Here is a 19548-nt window from a genome sequence, read left to right as displayed (position 1 = left end):
CCAACCACCTCATCTCCAACACAACTATAACAGTTAAAATCCTCGAGAAATTAATCTATCAACTCCAGGATTATGTAAAACTGAATCAACACCCACCTCCATCTAGGACATGCAAATAAAACAACGCTGATGCATATATCTGCACTTTTCATCCTGGATACGTCAGCCGCATTGAACACCATCAGCGATTAAATCCTGCTAAAGAGATCTAGAGACCTTGTATTTGAGGGAACTGCGTGCCACTTCTTATTCATTCCTAAAGGATAGGACTGAGAGCACAAAGATGGTTCCTTTCAGTTCATGCCCCTGCTACATCACCTGCAGCGTAGTATCCAAAGAATCTTTCACTGATACTCTTCAGCATTTAGATGACTCCCATCCTTGGACTGATCAATAACTTGGGTCTCAATTGATTCAGCTATGTAGACAATACAATACAATCCTCTACCAATTTAGCAACGACTCTGTCTCAATGCACACCTCGACACCTGTTTCACGCAAGCCAACGCCTAGATAATGACAAGTTAAACCAAACAACGCAGAAATTATGATCTGGAGCACCACACAACCACCACAGCATCAATTTGCAGGCCAGAACAAAAAGAACCTTCGAATGGATTGGGTCCTCCCATGTATTCCTCATCTTTGATATATCAAGTCTGCTTGCAGCTTGCTCTGGAATTTTTTTTTCATAGGATCATGCAGCGTTGGTATTCAACTGCCTCCATAGCGTCCCTCATGACGTCAATGCTGGTATATGAAGCACACGTGCTGGCTGTTACTTCAGTTCTGTTTTTTCCACATTGCTGTGTGCTTCGGAGCTACTCACTTCAGCAACATTTGGATTAATTTTGTTCCTACAATCAAGTCGATTTGATATTCTTCGATATGTCCTCGACACCGAAGACAGGTTTCAAACTGTGTGCAGACAGTGGGACAAAATGTCGATGACAGACCCTCACCATGTCTGTGTGGTGTTTGGGGCTATACCACAAGGTGGACGGCTGTGGCTCAAGTCAATCTATGACTGTCAATGCCTTGCACGAAATGAAGGGGAAACTTGATGCAGGTAAGTCCTCCCCCAAATTCCCATCCGATACCCCGTCCAAAAGAAAGTCATCCTCTGAATTGAGGGATGTTTCCCCTGAGAGAAAATGTCTGAGAGATGTTCGGGGTCTGGTTCTCGACACTTGTTCTCTTCTAACAATAAGAGTAACAAATGGCGTCACAGGTCCTCGTTGTTGTCTTCCTCTTCCGGAAAAGCATTGTTCCCTAAGAAAACTTCAACTCCTGTGAAATGGGAAAACTTCAGCTTAAAAATGTGTGATGTTTTTCAGAGGCAAGTTCCTCCGAGTGCCCCTCTCAAGGGGTCAGGGAAACAAAGCCACCCCTCCCTGTCTGACAAGACCAGAAGGAAGTCTCAAGTGTCTCCTCGCCCGCCTCATACCTGGGGAAGAGAGGTTCCTCAACGTAAGTCGGAGTCTTCAATGACACATAAGAAAATGCCAGTGTCAACCCCCTTGATGCTTTTGTCCCTGGTATCAAAGCTGTCTATTTTGTCACCTGAGCCTTCAAGGCATGTTATCCACCTGAAGCCATCAAAGTATTCTAAACCATCGGCTCATTCACTGACTGCTTCGAGGAAGTCATTGAAACTCTCGACGCCTTTGACACCATCAGAGCATTCAGTGCCTCCGAAGACAGTGAAACCAGTTGTTGAACCAACCAAGTCATTCAAACCCCTTCCTCGACCCGATTTTGTCAGGTCTATGGGTTCCATCTTCGAGGCAGATGAGGAGGAGGATCAAGCTCTGTTTGGTTATGAGTATGGAACACACAATATTCCTGAAGCGCTTATTTCACCAGAGTCTAAGATGAGAAATCTGGTGGAGACACTTAAAGAGACAAGCAGTTGGGATACATCTCCTGAAATGAGTTTGGGAACCCAGAATTGACTGGATGTGCTGATCTTCATACAGATCCGTGATTTGTAAGGTTCCTGAATATCTGGGGTGGTCTAAACCCTGAGGTACTATACAAACTGATGACCTTACTGATATTTTCAAAAGTGGTCCATTTAAGGAGGCTGTTCTACCTTTTCATGCTGCCTTAAAGGAGAGGGTTATGGAACACTGAAGCCAGATTCTGTTCGCCCCTGTAAACAAACTTTTAACACAAAAATACAGAACAGCTTCTGTGGACCATCCTTTTCTTAACAGGTATCCTACACAAGAGAGAATGGTTGTTAAAGCAGCAACAGTTTTGTCTACGCAGCTTACCCTTCTACACCTGCAGATAAAGAAGAAAGGAAAGTTGACACTCTGGAAAATGGTTGTAGGTCATAGGATCGACAACAAAAGTATTGACGGGTTAAAGGATCGACACAAAAGTATCGACTGGTCAAAGGATCGAATTTCTTTTTTCTTTTTTTTTCCAATTTCTTTTTTTTTGGGGGGGTTCCCCCCCAACCCCTGTTTTTGTGGTAAAAACCACTTTTTTCCCTAATCGAAAACCCCCCAAAAAATATATAATTTTAAAAAAAAGTCGATCCTTTGACCCATCGATCCTTTGTGTCGATCCTTTGACCCGTCGATCCTCTGAATTCGATCCTTTGACCGGACACCCTGGAAAATCTCTTTGATTAGTGTGTTTAGTGCAGGAAGCATGGCACTGAAATCGACCAATGCTACAAGTGCCTTAGCTAAATATACACACACCCTTTGGGGTGTAGCTGCCCTTGCAGCAGAGCATATACTGGAGGGAGAGGAAAGTTGAGGCTTTTTAAGCATTGTTCACGACGGAAAAGGTGCTATGAGGCAGTCTTTGCAATCTAGCCTGTATACTGTGGATTCCATAAGTAGGTCCATGGCTGCCTGTACTGTGCTTAGGCGCATGCCATGGCACAAAGTCTGGTCTTCTGCGGATGTCTAGGCACGACATGCCTTCTGATGGAACTTTTCTGTTTGGAGAAAAGGCAGACAACAGCCTGAATAAGCTGCAGACTTCTAGATCAGCAGCTAAATCATTAGGGGCGACAATAGGACAACCTCACCCTCCAGGTCAAGACTGTAGAGGATGTCCTTTTCGTTTCTATTCTTCCATCTCTAGAGGAAGAGGACAGTTCTCCCAAAGGGGTCAGAGGATAGCTCCTCATGGAGGCAGAGGAGGTAGAACTCCCCATACAACACCCACAGAGTTACCCTCAGCTGCAGGTGGAGCAGCAAAATGACTGTCTCACCCACAAGTATGTGGTAAGAGTCAGACTCTCACATCATCTCTGAAGTTGGCGAAGCATAACTTTGGACAGATGAGTGCTAGAAACAGTAGCAGACGGTTACTGCCGTCCATTCCTAAAGAAAGCTCCCGATTGCCCCCCGAAAGCCAAATCTCCCTTGGTTCCAGATCTGCTCCTCCAACAGGAGATTCTCATCCTGTTGGAGAAAGGTGCAATAGAACTGGTACTTGTGGCAGGGAAAAACCAGGGTTGATATTCTCCCTACTTCCTGATTCTCAAGAAGGACGGAGGAGTGCAACCCATCTTGGACTTGAGATACTTGAACAAGTTCTTCAGGAAGGACAAGTTCAAGATGGTAACTCTTTTGCAGATTCTTCAGGCCCTTCAACTCCAGGATTGGTTGGTGTCATTGGACCTTCAGGATGCTTACTTTCATGTGCCAATCCATCAGAAGCACAGAAAGTATCTGAGGTTCACGGTTGTTGGTTCTCATTATCAATTTTGGGTTCTGCCATTCGTCTCACCTCAGCCCATACGGTCTTCACCAAGCTTATGGCAGTGGTGGCAATAAGCCTAAGGAGGGGTGGGGTTTCACATTTACCCCTACCTAGACAACTGGTTGATCAGGGCTGGTTCTCCCTAACAGTGCCAGAGTCATCTCAGTCGCACCTGCCACTTCCTCCATGAGCTGAGCTTCTACCTGAACTTCAAGAAGTCCCACTTGACACCTTCACAGAAGTGTCAATTTATTGGAGCAGTCCTGGATTCAGCCACGGAAAAAGCTTTGCCACCCGATTAAAGGGTCTCAACATCTCTTACAGATGGTCAAAAAATTCCAGAGTGCCCAACAACTTCAAGCCTGCGACTTCCTAAGGTTGCTCGGCCTCATGGCATCCTGCATTTTTCTGGTGCCAAAAGCCTGTTTGAGAATGAGATCCCTTCAGTGGGCTCTCAGATCCCAGTGGTCTCCATTCTCCGGCAGAATGACGGACCTTCTCCAGGTCCGACAAAGGTCGCCCAGGATCTCCTGTGTTGGGCCAGCCAAGAAAATGTAATGAGAGGGGAACCCTTTTGGCAGCCATGGCCGGATATGACAGTCATGAGGGACACCTCCCTCATAGCATGGGGAGTGCACTTGAGAGATCTTTCCATAAGCGGACACTGGTCTCAGTCGGAGTCCAGACTCCAGATCAACCTTTTTAGAACTGAGGGCAATCAGACTAGCGCTGATGGCTTTCCTGCTCTCAATATGGGGGAAGAGTGTGCTGATAATGACGGACAACACAGTGGCCATGCTCTACCTCAACAAGATAGGAGGCGTGGATTCACTGCCCCTGTGCAGAGAGGCAATCCATCTCTGTTTCTGGGCACTGAGAGAAGGAATCGCTCTTCAGGCAGTTCATCTAGCCCGGAGAAAAGAATATGGCGGCGGATGCTCTGAGCAGGCAAAGCCCAATATGCCTGCTCAGAGCTAATGGGAGTTAGCTCAGGAAGTCCTTCTGGAGATCTTTTTGCCCTTTGAGGAACCGCTCAAGTCGATCTGTTTGTGACCAGTTTCAACCGGATGTGCGAGCTGTTCTGCTCCAGGGAATTTCCCCAAAGAGGAGCTCTAGGGGACGCGTTTGTGGTGGACTGTGAGTTTCCACTGCTGTATGCATTTCCGCCAGTCCCTGTCATTCCTCATATGATCAGGAGGTTGAGGAAGTTGGGGAAAACCATGATCCTCATTGCTCCAGATTGGGCCAGGAGTACGTGGTACCCGGACCTTCTGGAAATGGCCATCTGCCCTCCAATTAGTCTTCCCCAAAGAGAGGATCTACTCTCGCAAGAGGGTTGTCGCATTCTTCACCCAGAGATCGGACTCTCAATCTTCATGCCTGGTGTCTGCAAAGAGTGAGATATAAAGATTGGGGTCTTCCAGAAGACGTGATGGAGGTGTTGCTTTCGGCTAGAAAACAAGCAACTACATCCCTCTACCGCTGCCGTTGGAATACGTTTTGCAGCTTGTGCAGGGAAAAGAAACTTGATCCTTTCACGTGTAAACTTACCCATGTTCTATTTTTCTTGCTCCACTTAACCCATTTTGGGTTGCAAGTGGCCATGGTGAAGCGCTACTTAGCGCCACTGTCAATCTTTAAGAGATCTCTGTTCTGACTTGAGTGTCGTGTAGACCGATGAGTCCTCCGTCCCCAAGTGACGTGCAGGGGAACTAAAAGAAACCCGCTGTACGACCTTTGAGGCCACAGGTGGGAGATGACTTCCCAGATCCATGGAACCTCTGGAACACCGATGCTGCTGTCAAAAAGGAACGAGGTTAAGTACCAGGCAACTACAATACATATTCAGTAAATCAAAGGATCTAAAAGGTCTTACCTATCGGGTGTTAGGAAAACCCAGGAAACCTAGTAGAGGTTCGAGACTCAGATGATGCGGCGGTCCCTGAAATAGTAGGACCGTAAGATATCGTGGATGTAGGATCAGCCACCTGTAGGAGTGAAGGCGTGACTTGGATCCCCAGAAGGGAAATGGCGTAGGAGTTCAGTGAAGTACCAAGGGATGATCCAAAGACAAGTCAGGATGTAGTCCAAAGTCTGGCAACAGGTAAACCGTTCCAAGCAAAGGTACAAAGGGTATCCGAAGGAGTCCGAGGTAGAGTTCCGTGATCAAGGTAACAGTGGATCAATACGTAACGCCAAACAGAGTCTGAAGACAGCTGAGAAGCAATGAGTGTTCTGTCTCTCAGACCTTTATACTGTGCGTTTCTGGGTCATGTGACGTCCACCAAGGTCACGTGAGGAACGCCACTCTGGATCACGTGATCGACGTGGAGACGTATCACCGCCCCTTCTGCTATACGTTCTCCAAGGCAATTGCCAATGCAGAAAGGGTTGCAATCGAGCCCGTACACCATAGCTGGTACAGAGTTTCCGGTCCTTTGGGTTCACCGAATCACTTGAGCCTCGAACCGTGGGAGGAGATGTTGGGGAAATGTGAGCAGTGTTCTGGTGTGTAGCGGACTGGTGTGTCGAGGATCGCCTAACAATCTCCCGATGAGGGGTTGTACTTTTAAGTGTCGGTTGTGGTACAATTTCTTAAGTGCCTAACCAATTTGTTTCCATCTACTCCCTTCATCGTGCCATCATGGGACTTGAATCTAGTACTATGGGAGCTCCTTTTAAGCCCTTACATTTGTGTCCTTTAAGAATGTTCACTATGAAAACAGCCTTTTTACTAGCTATCACATCTGCCCATAGGGAAGATGAGCTAAAACTCTGTCTTCTAAACCACCTTTCACATCCTTTTTCAAGGACAAGATAGTACTGACAGTTCGATCTTCATTTCTTCCGAAAGTTGTGTCGGAGTTTCACCTTGCACAACGTATAGATTTGCCCACTTTTTATCCACTTCCTCACATGTGTAAAGAGGAGGAAAGGCTTCATCATCTTGACCCTAAAATGGTATTAAGTTACTAAATCACATGGACAGCAAATGTTCATCAGGATGACCGGCTCTTCATTGGTTACGGCAGACAAAGATTGGGCTTGGCGGTCAAAAAATGAACAACCTCTAGATGGATTGTCATGTGCATAACAGAATGCTATTATCTGGCAGGCAAAGATTCACCCGAAGGTTTGAGGGTGCATTCCACTATAGGGGTGGCTGCTTCCTCAGCTCTGGAATAAAGTGAAACAGTGCAGGACATTTGCAGAGCGGTAACCAGGTTGTCCCTTATTACTTTCAGTACGTTTTACTGTGTAGATTCTTTATCAGGAGGGGAATCCACATTTTGCAAAGCTGTCTTCCATAAAATTAACAAATAAGAACATTCTTGGATACGTGGGAAGACACAATCTATTTGAAGAACAAGTTACTTACCCGTAGCAACGTTTTTTCAACTGGTTGTGCCTCCCACATATTCCTAATCGCCTTCCTATCCATCCCCCTCTTGCTTGCCTAGAATGTACATTTCTTACACCTTCCTTTCTCGCAACATCAAGATTGTCTCCTCCTATGACACAGCATTTAAATGAGGTCATGGTCAGCGCGTGTGCTTCATATACCAGTGTCAACATCACAAGGGACACCACGGAGGCCGTCAAAGGGTATCCAGTGATTTTAACGAATAGAAAATAAAGAATGAACTTTTAACGAATAAAAAACAATGAAAAAATACTGAATTAAAAAAATAAAATTGTGTATATATATATATATATATTTCTGATTGTTAATCTGCTTAGAATCAATCACATGCTGTGCATAGGTCCGACATCCAGTGGTCACTGCGGAGTATTGCATTTTGTTTTTCGTAGTCGAAAAGGGGACGTCGACAAGGCGTGGAGTTTTAAACATGGGGAAATGGGGGGTTTAGTGGGGCAGTTCCCTTCAAAAAGAAAAACAAAAAAACGCAGTATTTTTTTTCATTGTTTTGGGTTCGGTAAAAAAAAATGTTTTTATTTATTTGTTAAAATCACATAGAACCCTGCCAAAGACCAAGACTCGACGCTGCACGACGCTTGACCCTATGAAAAAAAAATCTGAAGCAAGCTGCAAGCAGACTTGGATATATCAAAGATGAGGAATACGCGGGAGGAACAACCAGTCAAAAGAACTTTACCACGGGTAAGTAACTTGTTCTACTCACAACTGTCCAACTTTTAAAAACATTGGACTTTTTTCTTGGGATGCGCTTTCAGACTCAAATCCCAAGTAGCAGCCAATGTAAGAAGCTGTTATCAATTGTATCATGCCCTATCTGACCTTTGTGCACAGAATATGGTGGTGATCACTCTTCAGGATAAACTTCGACAATGACCTTCCCCTCGGCCTCCCAGAATACTTATTAAACAGACAATGAAGTTCCACATGCATCAACCAGACTCCTCTTGAGACTCCCAACGATGCAAACTCATCCCCCCTGTCCTCAGGTATCCAATGGCTCCTCATCAAACATAGGTTTCAATTCAAGGCGATATACATCACTCACCAGACCTTCTACGGCAGAGGCCCAGAATCCACAAAGAGGAAATTCACTCACAACCTATCTATCTGCATCTCTGGAATGCTTTGTCTCCTGCACTGAGAAAACTAGAGATCCATTCCTGCTTCAGGAAAGGACTAAAACTATCTTCTTCAAAGAATGCTTTGACCTTTAGGGTAGAACTGCTCGCCTCCTGGAGCTCATTGCGGTTTTGGTTTCTAGACTGTCCCCTCTGCGACCCTCTAATGGCATATTCCTGTGTTGTAGCTTGTCCACTTACCCTAATGTTTTTGCTGGACTGGGTCCACAAATTCCTTCATGCCGCTTGAGCTTATTTCCTTGGGTACCTGCGTGTATCTTGACACTTACTGTCTGTTGCTCTTTGCTGCATGTTGGATACCTGTGCCTGCCCATGAACGTTTGTTCTCTTCTTCCTACATTTACCCTGCACTCTAACTTCTTCATCTTTAGCTAGCACTTACCAGATCTGAATATGACAAGGCTACGTCAATCACCCCAGCCTACCTTTCCATTTGTGGCACAATGAAATTACAGTGTTTCACAATGGGGTGCCTTATAATTCAACTATAAATAGAGCGATTTAGATCAAAGCGGTTTAGTAGCAGATCCAAGATTCAACTGAAACATTTGTGTATCTCCCTTCTCGTTTTTGTGTACCAAACTCTGAAACTCAAGTTCTTGGTGTCTGTGTGTTGAAGGCCACGTAATCTTCTGAAATTCCCTACAATGATGGCATTTGAGAATAGCTTCCTGACAAACTATAACAGTTCTCTTGAAGACCGGACCAAATAGAAGTCAGTCTTACCAACCTCAACTAATAGTCACCCTAGAGGCAATTACTGCCAGAGACAATCTGACAAATGAATACATTCCAAAGATGGGGCCCAGCGAACAACAGAGATGAGCATCACTGACCTGCATTCAATGACACAAACTATGCTGGCAAAGTGTGGCGCAACCAAAATGTAACCCTTTATGGTTCATTTCACCCCTAAGTACTGTAGGGGTGTACTGACACACAGCTGGCATGTTTGTTGGCACAGACTTTTATTATGTTAAAGAATGAAGAGGAAAGCTATCTCACCCTAATGATATGATATGATATGGCATTTGTAACGCGCCTATACACAAGTGTTTCAAGGCGCGACGAGGCAGGAGGGGGGAACAAGGGGAAGACAGACAACGATCCTACTAGGCCAGGTGTCATTCAGACCGCGCAAGTGCAGGGGTAGGGGGAAGGGAAAAAGGGGAAGGGGGAAGGGGGGTCGGTGTGCAGTACAAATAAGTAGAATAGAAATAAAATAATAAATAAATAGGGCCAGCTGGTGGCAAGTGCAAGGTAAGTGCAGACAAGTGCTGGGGGGGGGCTGTAGTGATACAGAGACAGTCCCGCAGTGCAGGGGTTGCCAGGGAGGCAGTGCAAGTGAAGAGTGACTGGGCCCAGGACCGAGGTCGGTGAGAGTGGCCCGGTTGCAGAATCAGTGCAGTATTGGTGAAGAATTTAGCAGGGGAGAGGGAGAGAGAAAGCAGAAGTGAAGAGGAAGGTTTTGAGGTGCTTCCGGAACCGGAGATGGTTCTCCTCAAGTTTCAGGGAGGCAGGAAGGCTGTTCCAGAGGGAGGCCCCTGCCGCGGAGAGAGATCTACCCCCAGCTCGTTGCTTCGAGAAGCGGCTCTAACTCTAAGGGATTTCACAGTCTCCACTAAAAAACTAAGGAATCTGTCAGAATGTCCAAATAAATGAGAGTCCACTGTTGTGTGTCAAAATGCATACTTCTATCCCTTACACTAGCAATGAAACTAAAGAGATACTGGATTGTCTTGGTCCAGAAGAATGACTCCCTTCTTCTTGCCACTGGATTATAGTTTCAATTGGCAAGTGGGAACTGTGCCTGAGAGAATGACTCCCTTCTCAAAGTCTCAGTTTCTTTCCAGGATGCAACACAAAAAGAAATCCAGCTTCAGGTACTGTGAAGTTCTCAGTTCAAACTGAAAAGTTCCAACTCAAACATCATTCCATATTGAAAGTGTATTGAAAACGTCCCGTGCTATTAAGCTACTTAACAGCATGGGACCGTGTTCAGGGTGGTGATCTAGAAGATTAGAATGTTGCCATGTAATTTCATTAAATATTCATATTTTGAATGCTATGACCTCAATATCTTTTCTATAAAGACCGTCCTAAAAAAGGAGAGTGTATGTCCAAGAGACGACAAGCTTTCATTTTGATTAACTAAGCTCCCGGTGGGTGTGGGCTCAGTTTCAGAGACACAGAGCTTTAACAAATGTTTATTTGGGAAAAGTAAGAAAATATCAGAACATAAACCCTTGAACTAGGGCGCAGACCCACAAGGCCTGACAACCACCTTCTTTAGTATCATTCCTTAATTCCCATAGTTTTCCACACTATTGGATTCCTGAAGAATGCCTCCCTTCTCCAGGTATCTTGTTCCCAATACTTTCGCCGTGCCAGAGGAATGACTCCCCTTGCCGGGCTTCTTTTACTTGATTTCATGGTACACAAACACTAAAGAGGGTATGGCTTCCTTCCCCTGATTTCTCTTGGATTCACGATACACAACACCAAGGGGTATGGCTTCCTTCCCCTGATCTCTCTTGGTTTCACAGCACACAACACCGGAGGAATGGCTTCTTTCCCTGATCTCTCTTGGCTTCACTGTAGTAGGGGAAATTACTCCCTTACCCGAGCCCATCACAGGCTTTTGTCACACTTCAAACTTTGGGAGAAGGACTACCTTCCCCAGGCCCTTCTTCAGCTCTGTGACGAATCTCAAGGTGCCGTCAATGCTTTAGATGGGGGAGGCCCTTTCCATGAGCCCAGGTAGGTGATACCACTATCTGCTATTCCCCCTGGGGGTGGTGCTCAGCGGGAGAATCTCATGGGGAGGGAGGACTCCATTGAGAGTAGTGACCAGCTTGGGAGAAACAATAACCCTGTCCCTCTCCCATCTTCCCTCAAACCCATCCTTCTCCACATTACCTGAAACCCCTTTATTATTGTAATCAGGGGTCAAGTCCTAAAAAAAGAAGTGGATGGACTAGTTAGCATAGCCAAGGGGAAGTGATGTCACAGAAAGTGGTGTCATCATCAGAGGTTGTGTGACAGGAAGTGATGTCAACAGAAGTTTCGTTATATGACGTGGTGTCATCGGAAGTGACATCAGTTACACTGTGCTTGCCATTCATTGGTGTTCGGGGTTAAGGAGTACTACACAGATCTGGCCACAGTAGACTACATTTCCTGTGGTGCATCCAAGCACAGAGAAAACATCAGCTGGCATTATGGCATTTAATACACTTCAGCAGACAAACTCATAAGGGGAGAAAATACCAATTTCATTATCAGCAGTCTTAAAATGCACTAATTTCTCCACATAAAGATTTTTTGCATGGTGACAAATGTTGGCATCAGAGAAACTGCCACACATCTGCATACCTTTTGTTATAATGGGTTACAGAATCTACTTTGCGTGACTGGTTATCATCTGCATCGCGATGTGAAGACATTCACCTGTTCACATATGGCAGAGAATCCCAAGTGGCAGAGGAGGGCCCATGAGGTCTTTAAACATTAAGGAGAGACGGCTAATGCTACGAGTATTCTTTATAGATGATAGAATAAAATTCATTGTGCTGAACCCCCTTTCACAGTCACTAGATGTTACTGGCAGGGTGTTTACTGCCCTCAGGATGGGTTGCAGCTGTTTGGGAATTTCAACTCCAATGTCAACCTAGTCCTGAAAACCTTCACCTATAGGTTTGTAATTTGGTGAAAATATCCTGCACAGGATTTCCAGCTTATGCTGTCCCTCAAGCCACAGACTGTCAATGTTGCTGGGCCACTTCTGAGAATTAAGAATATCTACCTGGGCAACAAGTGCTTCAACTTCATCAGTCCAAGGACTTTTGGTCCACCTATTACTTGCGGTCATGGCATATAATCGTGAACGTAAATTATGCCAAATTTTGGTAAAATTGGGGCAGATTTATTCTGACATGGCCTCTTGACTCCTCATCCCCCCCCCCCACCCCTGTTGATTGTCACCCCTTTAAAGGAACATTTTTCAATGGAATCAGTTACTTCTTGCAATCGTTTCAGCCTGTCACCTAATGGTTATAGCTAATACGGTGTTTTGCTGAAAAAGTATCTTAATCTACATGGCAGCACAGACGATTCCAATACACTACCTGCACCCTGTGAACCCACTCACATTCATTCCATCTGCCAGTCATCTCATTGCTAATAGATGCCCAGTGGTGCTGCATCGAACTGCTTCACCATGGAGATCCAGTCTGAGTCTGCAGCTGGCAGAGCCGGTGTCCTGTAATTATCCTGGGTGCAGCTGCTGCCTCTCCTGGCTTCCTGGAGTGGGAGTGCCCTGCGTGATCCCTCATCAGGCCTGCTCTCCCAGGCGGGAGAGGCTGGGAGTGTCCGCGGAGTCAGGTCTGTGCTTGTAGGGGTTGAGGAATGCCAGATGGGAGGACTGGCATCAGGTGCTGGTCTGGTGGTTTAGAGGGGGAGGGGTGGATGGTTGATTATCTCCAGATTGTGTGCATTAGAGCATTATTGGCTGAATCTAAGGGTCCACCTGGGGTATTGCTGCCACAAGAACTATTTCCCTAACTGCATTTGGAGCTGCCCGTGCACTGATTGGGCCTGGCGTGTGGTTGACCCTATGCTGGCTGGCCCACTTCCTGCAAGAGGGGGTTCAGCAGCTGGGGTGTTTTTTTGCCTCTCTCTTCTTCCTCCGCTTTGTGGGCCCTTCTGTCCTTGTTTCCCTCCCTCCTCTCGGGGATCCCCATTATCTGCACATTGTCCTGGCTGACCCTCTTTTTCTCTCCTCACAAATTGCACCCCCCCTTCCTTTCCCTTATCTGCCCCTTTCTCCTCTCTTTTCCCCCCTCCTCCTTGTGTGATACTCCTGAGTCGGTTAAACCACCTCGCCCAATTAGTTGCCATCTCTGGTCTGTCAGGCCAAACCGGTGGATTCAGATGCATGGACACAACCCCAGAACTGCAACAGAAGGAGATCTTGCGGGCAGGGTTGAGGTGCATTGGCCATTCTGTGTGTGGATCTCACTGCTGGAACACCAGTGGATCCTGCAGCAGGTCAAGTATGAGATGAGATGCACTGTTAGTGACATGTGTAATTTCCCAGTGTTGGGAAAGCCGGATGCCCTGCAGGTGAGGGATGAGGTGCATTGACAGAGCTGTGTATAGTCGCCTACAGGGAAGCACTGCAGGTGAGGGCTGAGGTGTGGTGTCAGCAGTGTGTAGGCCCCGGGTCTGGGATGAGATCGAAGCTGCATGCTGCAGGTCCGGGCTACACGCATTCATAGAGCCGTGTGTAAGCAAGAGACCATTCTGGGATAGTAAGGGTGCTCCAGGTCCAGATGTGGTGCACCTGCAGGGCTGTGTGGAATGTAAAGTAGTTGTAATGTCTATTATGCCAAGAAAATATCTGGGCTTGTTTTTTTCTGTTTTGATTTTATGAAAACAAATGCCCATTGTGTGCATGTTTTGGGCATTTGCCTTTCATAAAACCACTGCACAATAAAAAAATAATCAAAACACAAAAAAATCTAGTGAGGATATTTTCTTCTAATAGTGTTTGAAAATGTTAAAAAGGGCACGTTTTGAACCGAAAGAATCAATGGCAGTTTTCCGTGGAGAGCGCAGTCTCAAAATGTGATTTCTCCTTTAGTTCATTACTTTTCACCAGGTCATTTGGAGCAGTGGTGAAAGCTCTAACCTGTGAATCTGGTGTCCATGGTCCGAAACCCTAGGTCACACTTAAAATAATAAATTCTGAAAAAACAGCCAAAGCGTGTTTTACTCACAGCCTCTAAAATACTTTGGGGGGGGGTCTGCCCTCTGAAAAAAGTGGGCGGTCACCGTCCACCCTCGACTTGAGCCCTGGTTGTAATACATCTCACCAGGTAGTAACTACTGGGACAAGGAAGTAATTGTGATTACCAACATGAATGACAGTGCACGCTCTAGCCTTTGCAAGGACCCGTTTGGCCCACTGTCCTGTCGTTCAAGGTAGAGATTGAACTGCATGATGGAGCCTTCGTTCTTGGTCCGGTGTGGACCACGGGAGGCTTCAGGTATGTGGAGACGGCCAGAGGGAGAAGAACATCTCATCCCATAGAGAACCTCATTCTCAGAATGCTCGCAGCACGGGAAGAAGACCGTAGTGAAGGAAAGCTGCTTGCAGGTAACCAGAGCCGCGAGAGTGCAGGGAGGCGGATGCCGAACAGCAGAAGAAACATGCAGAAGCTTGGCAAGGACGCCGGAAAGCCCCGGAAGCTGCCAAAGCCCCTGGGAGACCGGCGAGCAACCCAAGTGGGTGGCCCAGACTCTACAGATACCAGAGTGGCTGATTGCAAGGTTGGGGAGAACCAGAGGGTGCAGGAGGCTGGAGGCAAGATGTATGAGACGACAAAGAGGCAGAATAATTACCCAAAGGGGATCGGGTCCCATGGTGGGAAGATAAACACTGAACAGTGAGAAATACGAAATATGCATATTTAAGCAGCATCCATAGACCTTGGCAGGAGAGTAAACCAAGGCTGTCGTCTATAAATAAAGAGAACAGCAAGCACATACAAGTGAAAGGGATCTGGTATCCATGCTTGGGAAATAACCCCAACCAATAACAAAGCGGAATATAAACTTTGCACATGCAAGAGAGATTCACAGACCTTGGCAGGAGAGTGAACCAAGGCTGTGGCTTGAAGAAAGACAGCTGGGAAGCTAACCAAGTGAAGGGGGTCTGGGACCCATATGGGGACAAATACCCCAAACCATAATACTAACAAATACAAAGCTTGCATATTCAAGGAACACTTCGAGACCTTGGCAGGAGAGTAAACCAAGGCTGTGGGTGAATGAGAAGTCATGCACTCTACTTGGCAAGAGAGTAAACCAAATCTGTGGATGAATGAGAAGGTTGTGTACCCTACTTGACAGGAGATTAAGCCAAGGAGGCGGTATTGAGAAAAGGAGCCAAGCCCTTACGTTTTGTGGAACCTTTTTTTCTATGCTGGAAATACTCTGGGGAAAGGGAATAAATCCCTCAAGTCTTATGGTGTTTACTTTTTTTTGTTTTCCTGCACCTTTCGGAACTTGCGCTACAAGGTCGGGCTGCAGGTCGGCAGTCAAAATATATTTACCCTTAGACATCATATTGAGTTTAGCTTGTGAGGGCTAGGTTAGTATTTGGACACGGGCGGCGAACTTTACTCTGGACATTCTGACACAGTTTCATTAGTTAGTTATGTTGAGGCAGGAAACCCCTCTTAGAGATAGGGCTAGTTAGGTTTTCATCCGATTGCCCCCATTTTTGGTTGTTAAGTCTTTGCCAATCAACATACCACCTTTGTGTCCGTCTCTTACTCCTAGACCCTCACAACTCCTCATCACAGTTCACGAAGGTTGGGGAAAATGCCTCCCTTCACCAGGCCCTCCTTATTCTCTTTCACACAGTATGGTCCTGTTCTGAGATATTTCATATGTCTGTGTGGGTCTCCACTCCCTCTTTGTTGCTCCCAAGTGTCCTATTGCCAACTGGGATGAGGAAGATGTCCTCTGTCTCCATCCTTAATCTCTGCTTTCAGGGGAGATAAGGGGGGGGAGTCCTCCTGCTGACCTCTTTTAAAAAATTCCCTTCTCAGGGTTACCCCCATTGGCCTCACAGTCCCATGGGTTTTCATTCCCAGCCCCCAAAGGGAGGCTTCAACTCTACGTCCAAATCTCATGTTGGCCACAGCCCTCTGGGGTTCTTAACATCTTCCCAGTAAACCTGCATACCATTCTCTCTAATCTGCAAAGGTTCTGCTCATGCTGGTCGTCTCTTTTCTACTGCAGGCCTCTCTGGGCTTCTCTGGCTCTCTGGGACACCGTGACGGTTCCACGGCCTCTGGTCCCTCGCTTTTGTTGAGTCTCTCCAAGACCATGCAGTACACCTGCTTTGTGTACTCTTGACTTCTGCTTCGCCAGCCTTTCGGTAGGTCTTTTGACTTAAGAGCTGCGTGGGATGCCATGCCCACTTCTTGTTCGTCCCGGTCTGTAGCTTTTCCACCTCTCGCTGCTCACCTCCCCTGCTTGTGGCTCGTCCAGGTTTGGATTGACAACATTGGTTTTCCGTCTTCGCTTTTATTGACAGGTTGTTCCGTACCTCCCCTGATGTAGCTAGACTGCTCACTTTGATTCTGCAGGGCCACCGGCATGGCTCGATGCCTCTTCTTCGTCCCGGTACCTATGGAATACTCTTCATTTGTGGAGACTACACTTTTCCACGTCCCAGTACTTCCTGTACGGATGGCTCTATAAAAACATGTAGGAACATTGGGGATCATGTCGGTGTGATGGGGGTAGGAAGGTGTGTCAGAGTAAGGTTGGTTATGGGGATACCATGTTTTCCACAGGTCATCACTAGTCCCATAGGGGGTTTCCCTCCCCATGAGATTCCCCCGCTGGGTAACATCCCCAGGTGGGCTATCGGTTAGCAGCCTCATCTCTCTACCCTCCTGGGAAGGTGCCCCCCCCTAGGGAAGAAGTGATGACATCTGGGGATTTGTCACAGTACCTCACAACAGCTTGCAGAATGTCAAAAAACAAACTTGGAATATCTGGCTCAATCTCCCCTGCTCAGTCCCCAAAACAGAGCCAGGAACAACAAGAACCCTACACCTTTGGAAAACAACATGACTAAAAACTGTGGCAAGTCGGACATAGGCGTTGTACCAGAGGACATGATTCAACAACTGAGTTTATTGAGGAATTTAAAGAAAACCTTCTCTAACCCTATCTCGATGACATGGTCCCTAAGCTAGAAAATGTTATGTTATGTTGCTTTATACCGCAGACCGGTACCACCCAGGGGCAGTCTCCATGTGCTCACGTGCAAGAAAGAGGACGGCGTTGGTTAGTGAAGATAGAGTGATAGGCTAGGTCCAGAACCCAGAGAAACGGGCATCTGTGTGTGTTGGGTTGCAGATGGGTTGACTGTGCACTGGCTTCTTGTATCCGTAAGGGTGAGGCCCAATGCCTGGGTTGTTTGTGAGCGTCTGTTATGTTGGTGTGTGTTTTATGTGTTAAAGTGGGTGGTATTTAAGGTTATGGTTGTGCGCACTGGCTTGTTTTGTCCGTAGGGGTAAAGTCCTGTGCCTGAGGTTTTTGTTGTATGCAAGTTTGGGTTATGTTGAGTGTGTGATTTTGTGTAGTTTGGTTAGCCGATGGCATGTTTAGTACACTAACGAGTTGTGTAGGACTGTAGCGGGAAAGGGGTGGTTAATACATTGGGTACTTTCAAAGTTCTTCTAGGTGGCAAATTTTCACAATTGTATCTGAATGAGACACAGGCTAATCTTCACAATTCTATCTAATTGTGATGCATGGCTAATTTTTACAATTCTATCTAAATGTGACGCTTTCACAATTCTAAATGCAGCAACTTTTAGACCTAGGACACCTGGATAGAGGGAGAGGGCCTAAAGGAGGGGCACAATGGTAGATGCAGTATCACTTTGTGTTACCAAAACTGTTCGTCCAAATGCGAGGTATGGCTGGCTAACACAGTCTGTCTAATTGCGAGATATGGTTCAGTGATGGTTGTCCTAGGTGTTGGATGTGGCTAACAGATGAATGTGCAACTGACTACAGGCTTTTAGATACTACAATGATAGGATAATATCAGGAGAGGGTGGTGGAGGGGAGGCACAGGAAGATGTGAAAGAGCGAGTCTGGGAAAAGAAAGCAGGGGGGGGGGGTAAAGAGTACAAGAGAGCCAGAAAAGTGCATGGGAAAGGTGAGGAAAAAGACAAGAAAGTAGAAAACCGGCCTCAGTGGAGGAGGGGGCACCGAGAGTGAAAAGAGTGGACATGTACCGGGCCAGGCTACCAATAACAAACAGGTGCTCGTCAGGACGTCTCACAAATAAATACTGTCTGTGGTCCAAACCTATTCTTACCTACTATACGCACTACCACTATGGAAAGAAAGAAAAGGAAAACCTAATGAGTTCAGTGGTGGCTGGTTTTCTGACTCTCACCAAAGAGTTCTTCTGAAATCTTCCAGTTCCTGGTACAATATCAAAGTTCAAAAACAAAAATGTCTTTTGGTTATCCTTTTTTGGTTGCAAACCAAGTCTTTGTCAAATAGTGTTTCCTTTATCCCTTCTCCTGTGAAATCTCCTCTGGATTTGGATAGGTCAGTATTCACAAACGCAACAAGGTTTACAAGTTATTCTTTCTGAATTGTTCACCTCATGTAGGCTACCGGCTTGACCAGCCCTGGCTGTTCTGATCGCTTACATACCCTCTCATGGGGTAACTGGTTTCTCAGCCGTGAGTGGGCTACAGGCTTGTTCGGTCCTACTTTGGTAGTTGCTTCGCTCACCTTTTCTGAGGTACTCTTACTTTGTCCACTGTTGACAATGGGCCACTTCAGCCCTATTTGGTAATTTATCTGCACCCCCCTATTTGGACAGTCAGCCCATCGTGGGCTAGTGGCTTTCTCCGCCTTTCTTCCCTCAACCATTTCACCCCAGTGTGTCTTGCAGTCCGGCGTTGCTCAGGTTTAGCTTTCTTGGTTTCTTCACCCATTTCATGGGTGGTTTTGTATTGCAGCCCGTGTGGGCTTTTTGCTGGCCTCACTGCCCTCCTCCTGTTTTTGGCATGAAGTTATGTACCTCTCTTCTAGCGGCATGGTTGTCTGGGACTTCGGTGTCTCTGGCCGATGTGGCTGCACACCTTGGACCTGGCGTCGGTCTGCGTTTTGATTTTCCTTTTGGCGGCTGCTTCGCTTCAGAGGGGACTGGCTCCAGACGCCTCTTCGGCTGGAAGTCTTCCTGCTTGTTCCATGTAATGACGTTGCCGCAAAAATGTCCATTTAAAGCTGTGATGTGACACCCGCAATCCATTTAATGGAGGCGGGAGACACCCCTGCAACCCCTGGTCCCATTATACCCATTATACAAATGTTCACGACAAAAAGGCTGTGGTGTGACACGTTAAAACTGTTTCCATTATATCCCTGCAATCCCCGCTCTCCTTGTGGTGTGGTATATTGGAAACACTTTTACTGAGTCACACCACAGCCTTTTTGCCATGATTTTTTGTAAAAACTGCCTTTTTTCAGCTACCATTTTACTGGATACCTTCCTGCTGTTCCTGGTGCAGCTTTGCTGTCTCCCACTTCCGCAGCCTGGGCTCTCCGAGATCCCTGCGTTACACCAAGCAGCAGCAGTTGCAGGCTTTCGGGAATCTCTGCCCAACACGTTAACGATGT

The 19548-nt window shown here is 46.5% G+C and overlaps 2 protein-coding genes across 4 annotated transcripts in view; one reads left to right on the top strand and one right to left on the bottom strand.

The window, feature by feature from the left end:
- The window catches only part of LOC138567355 (uncharacterized), a 432054-nt gene that overhangs the window by 225362 nt on the left and 187144 nt on the right, over nucleotides 1-19548 (bottom strand). The gene's annotated exons all lie outside the window — the stretch shown is intronic.
- Nucleotides 1-19548, top strand: part of SLC35A2 (solute carrier family 35 member A2) — a 335702-nt gene that overhangs the window by 252849 nt on the left and 63305 nt on the right. The window contains exon 5 of one of the 2 annotated variants that reach the window (XM_069645479.1): nucleotides 7712-7855. The exons of the other annotated variant lie outside the window; for it this stretch is intronic. Within the exon in view, the coding sequence (XP_069501580.1) occupies nucleotides 7712-7811 (100 nt within the window). The 3' untranslated portion in view covers nucleotides 7812-7855. The remainder of the gene's footprint in view (nucleotides 1-7711; nucleotides 7856-19548) is intronic. 2 annotated transcript variants of the gene reach the window in all.

This window comes from Ambystoma mexicanum, chromosome 2p (genome assembly GCF_040938575.1).
Source record: "Ambystoma mexicanum isolate Mex_15411 chromosome 2p, UKY_AmexF1_1, whole genome shotgun sequence".
Classification (NCBI taxonomy): Eukaryota; Metazoa; Chordata; class Amphibia; order Caudata; family Ambystomatidae; genus Ambystoma; species Ambystoma mexicanum.
The sequence above is the reverse complement of the archived record's forward strand: the minus strand, read 5'-3'. Positions and strand labels throughout refer to the sequence as shown.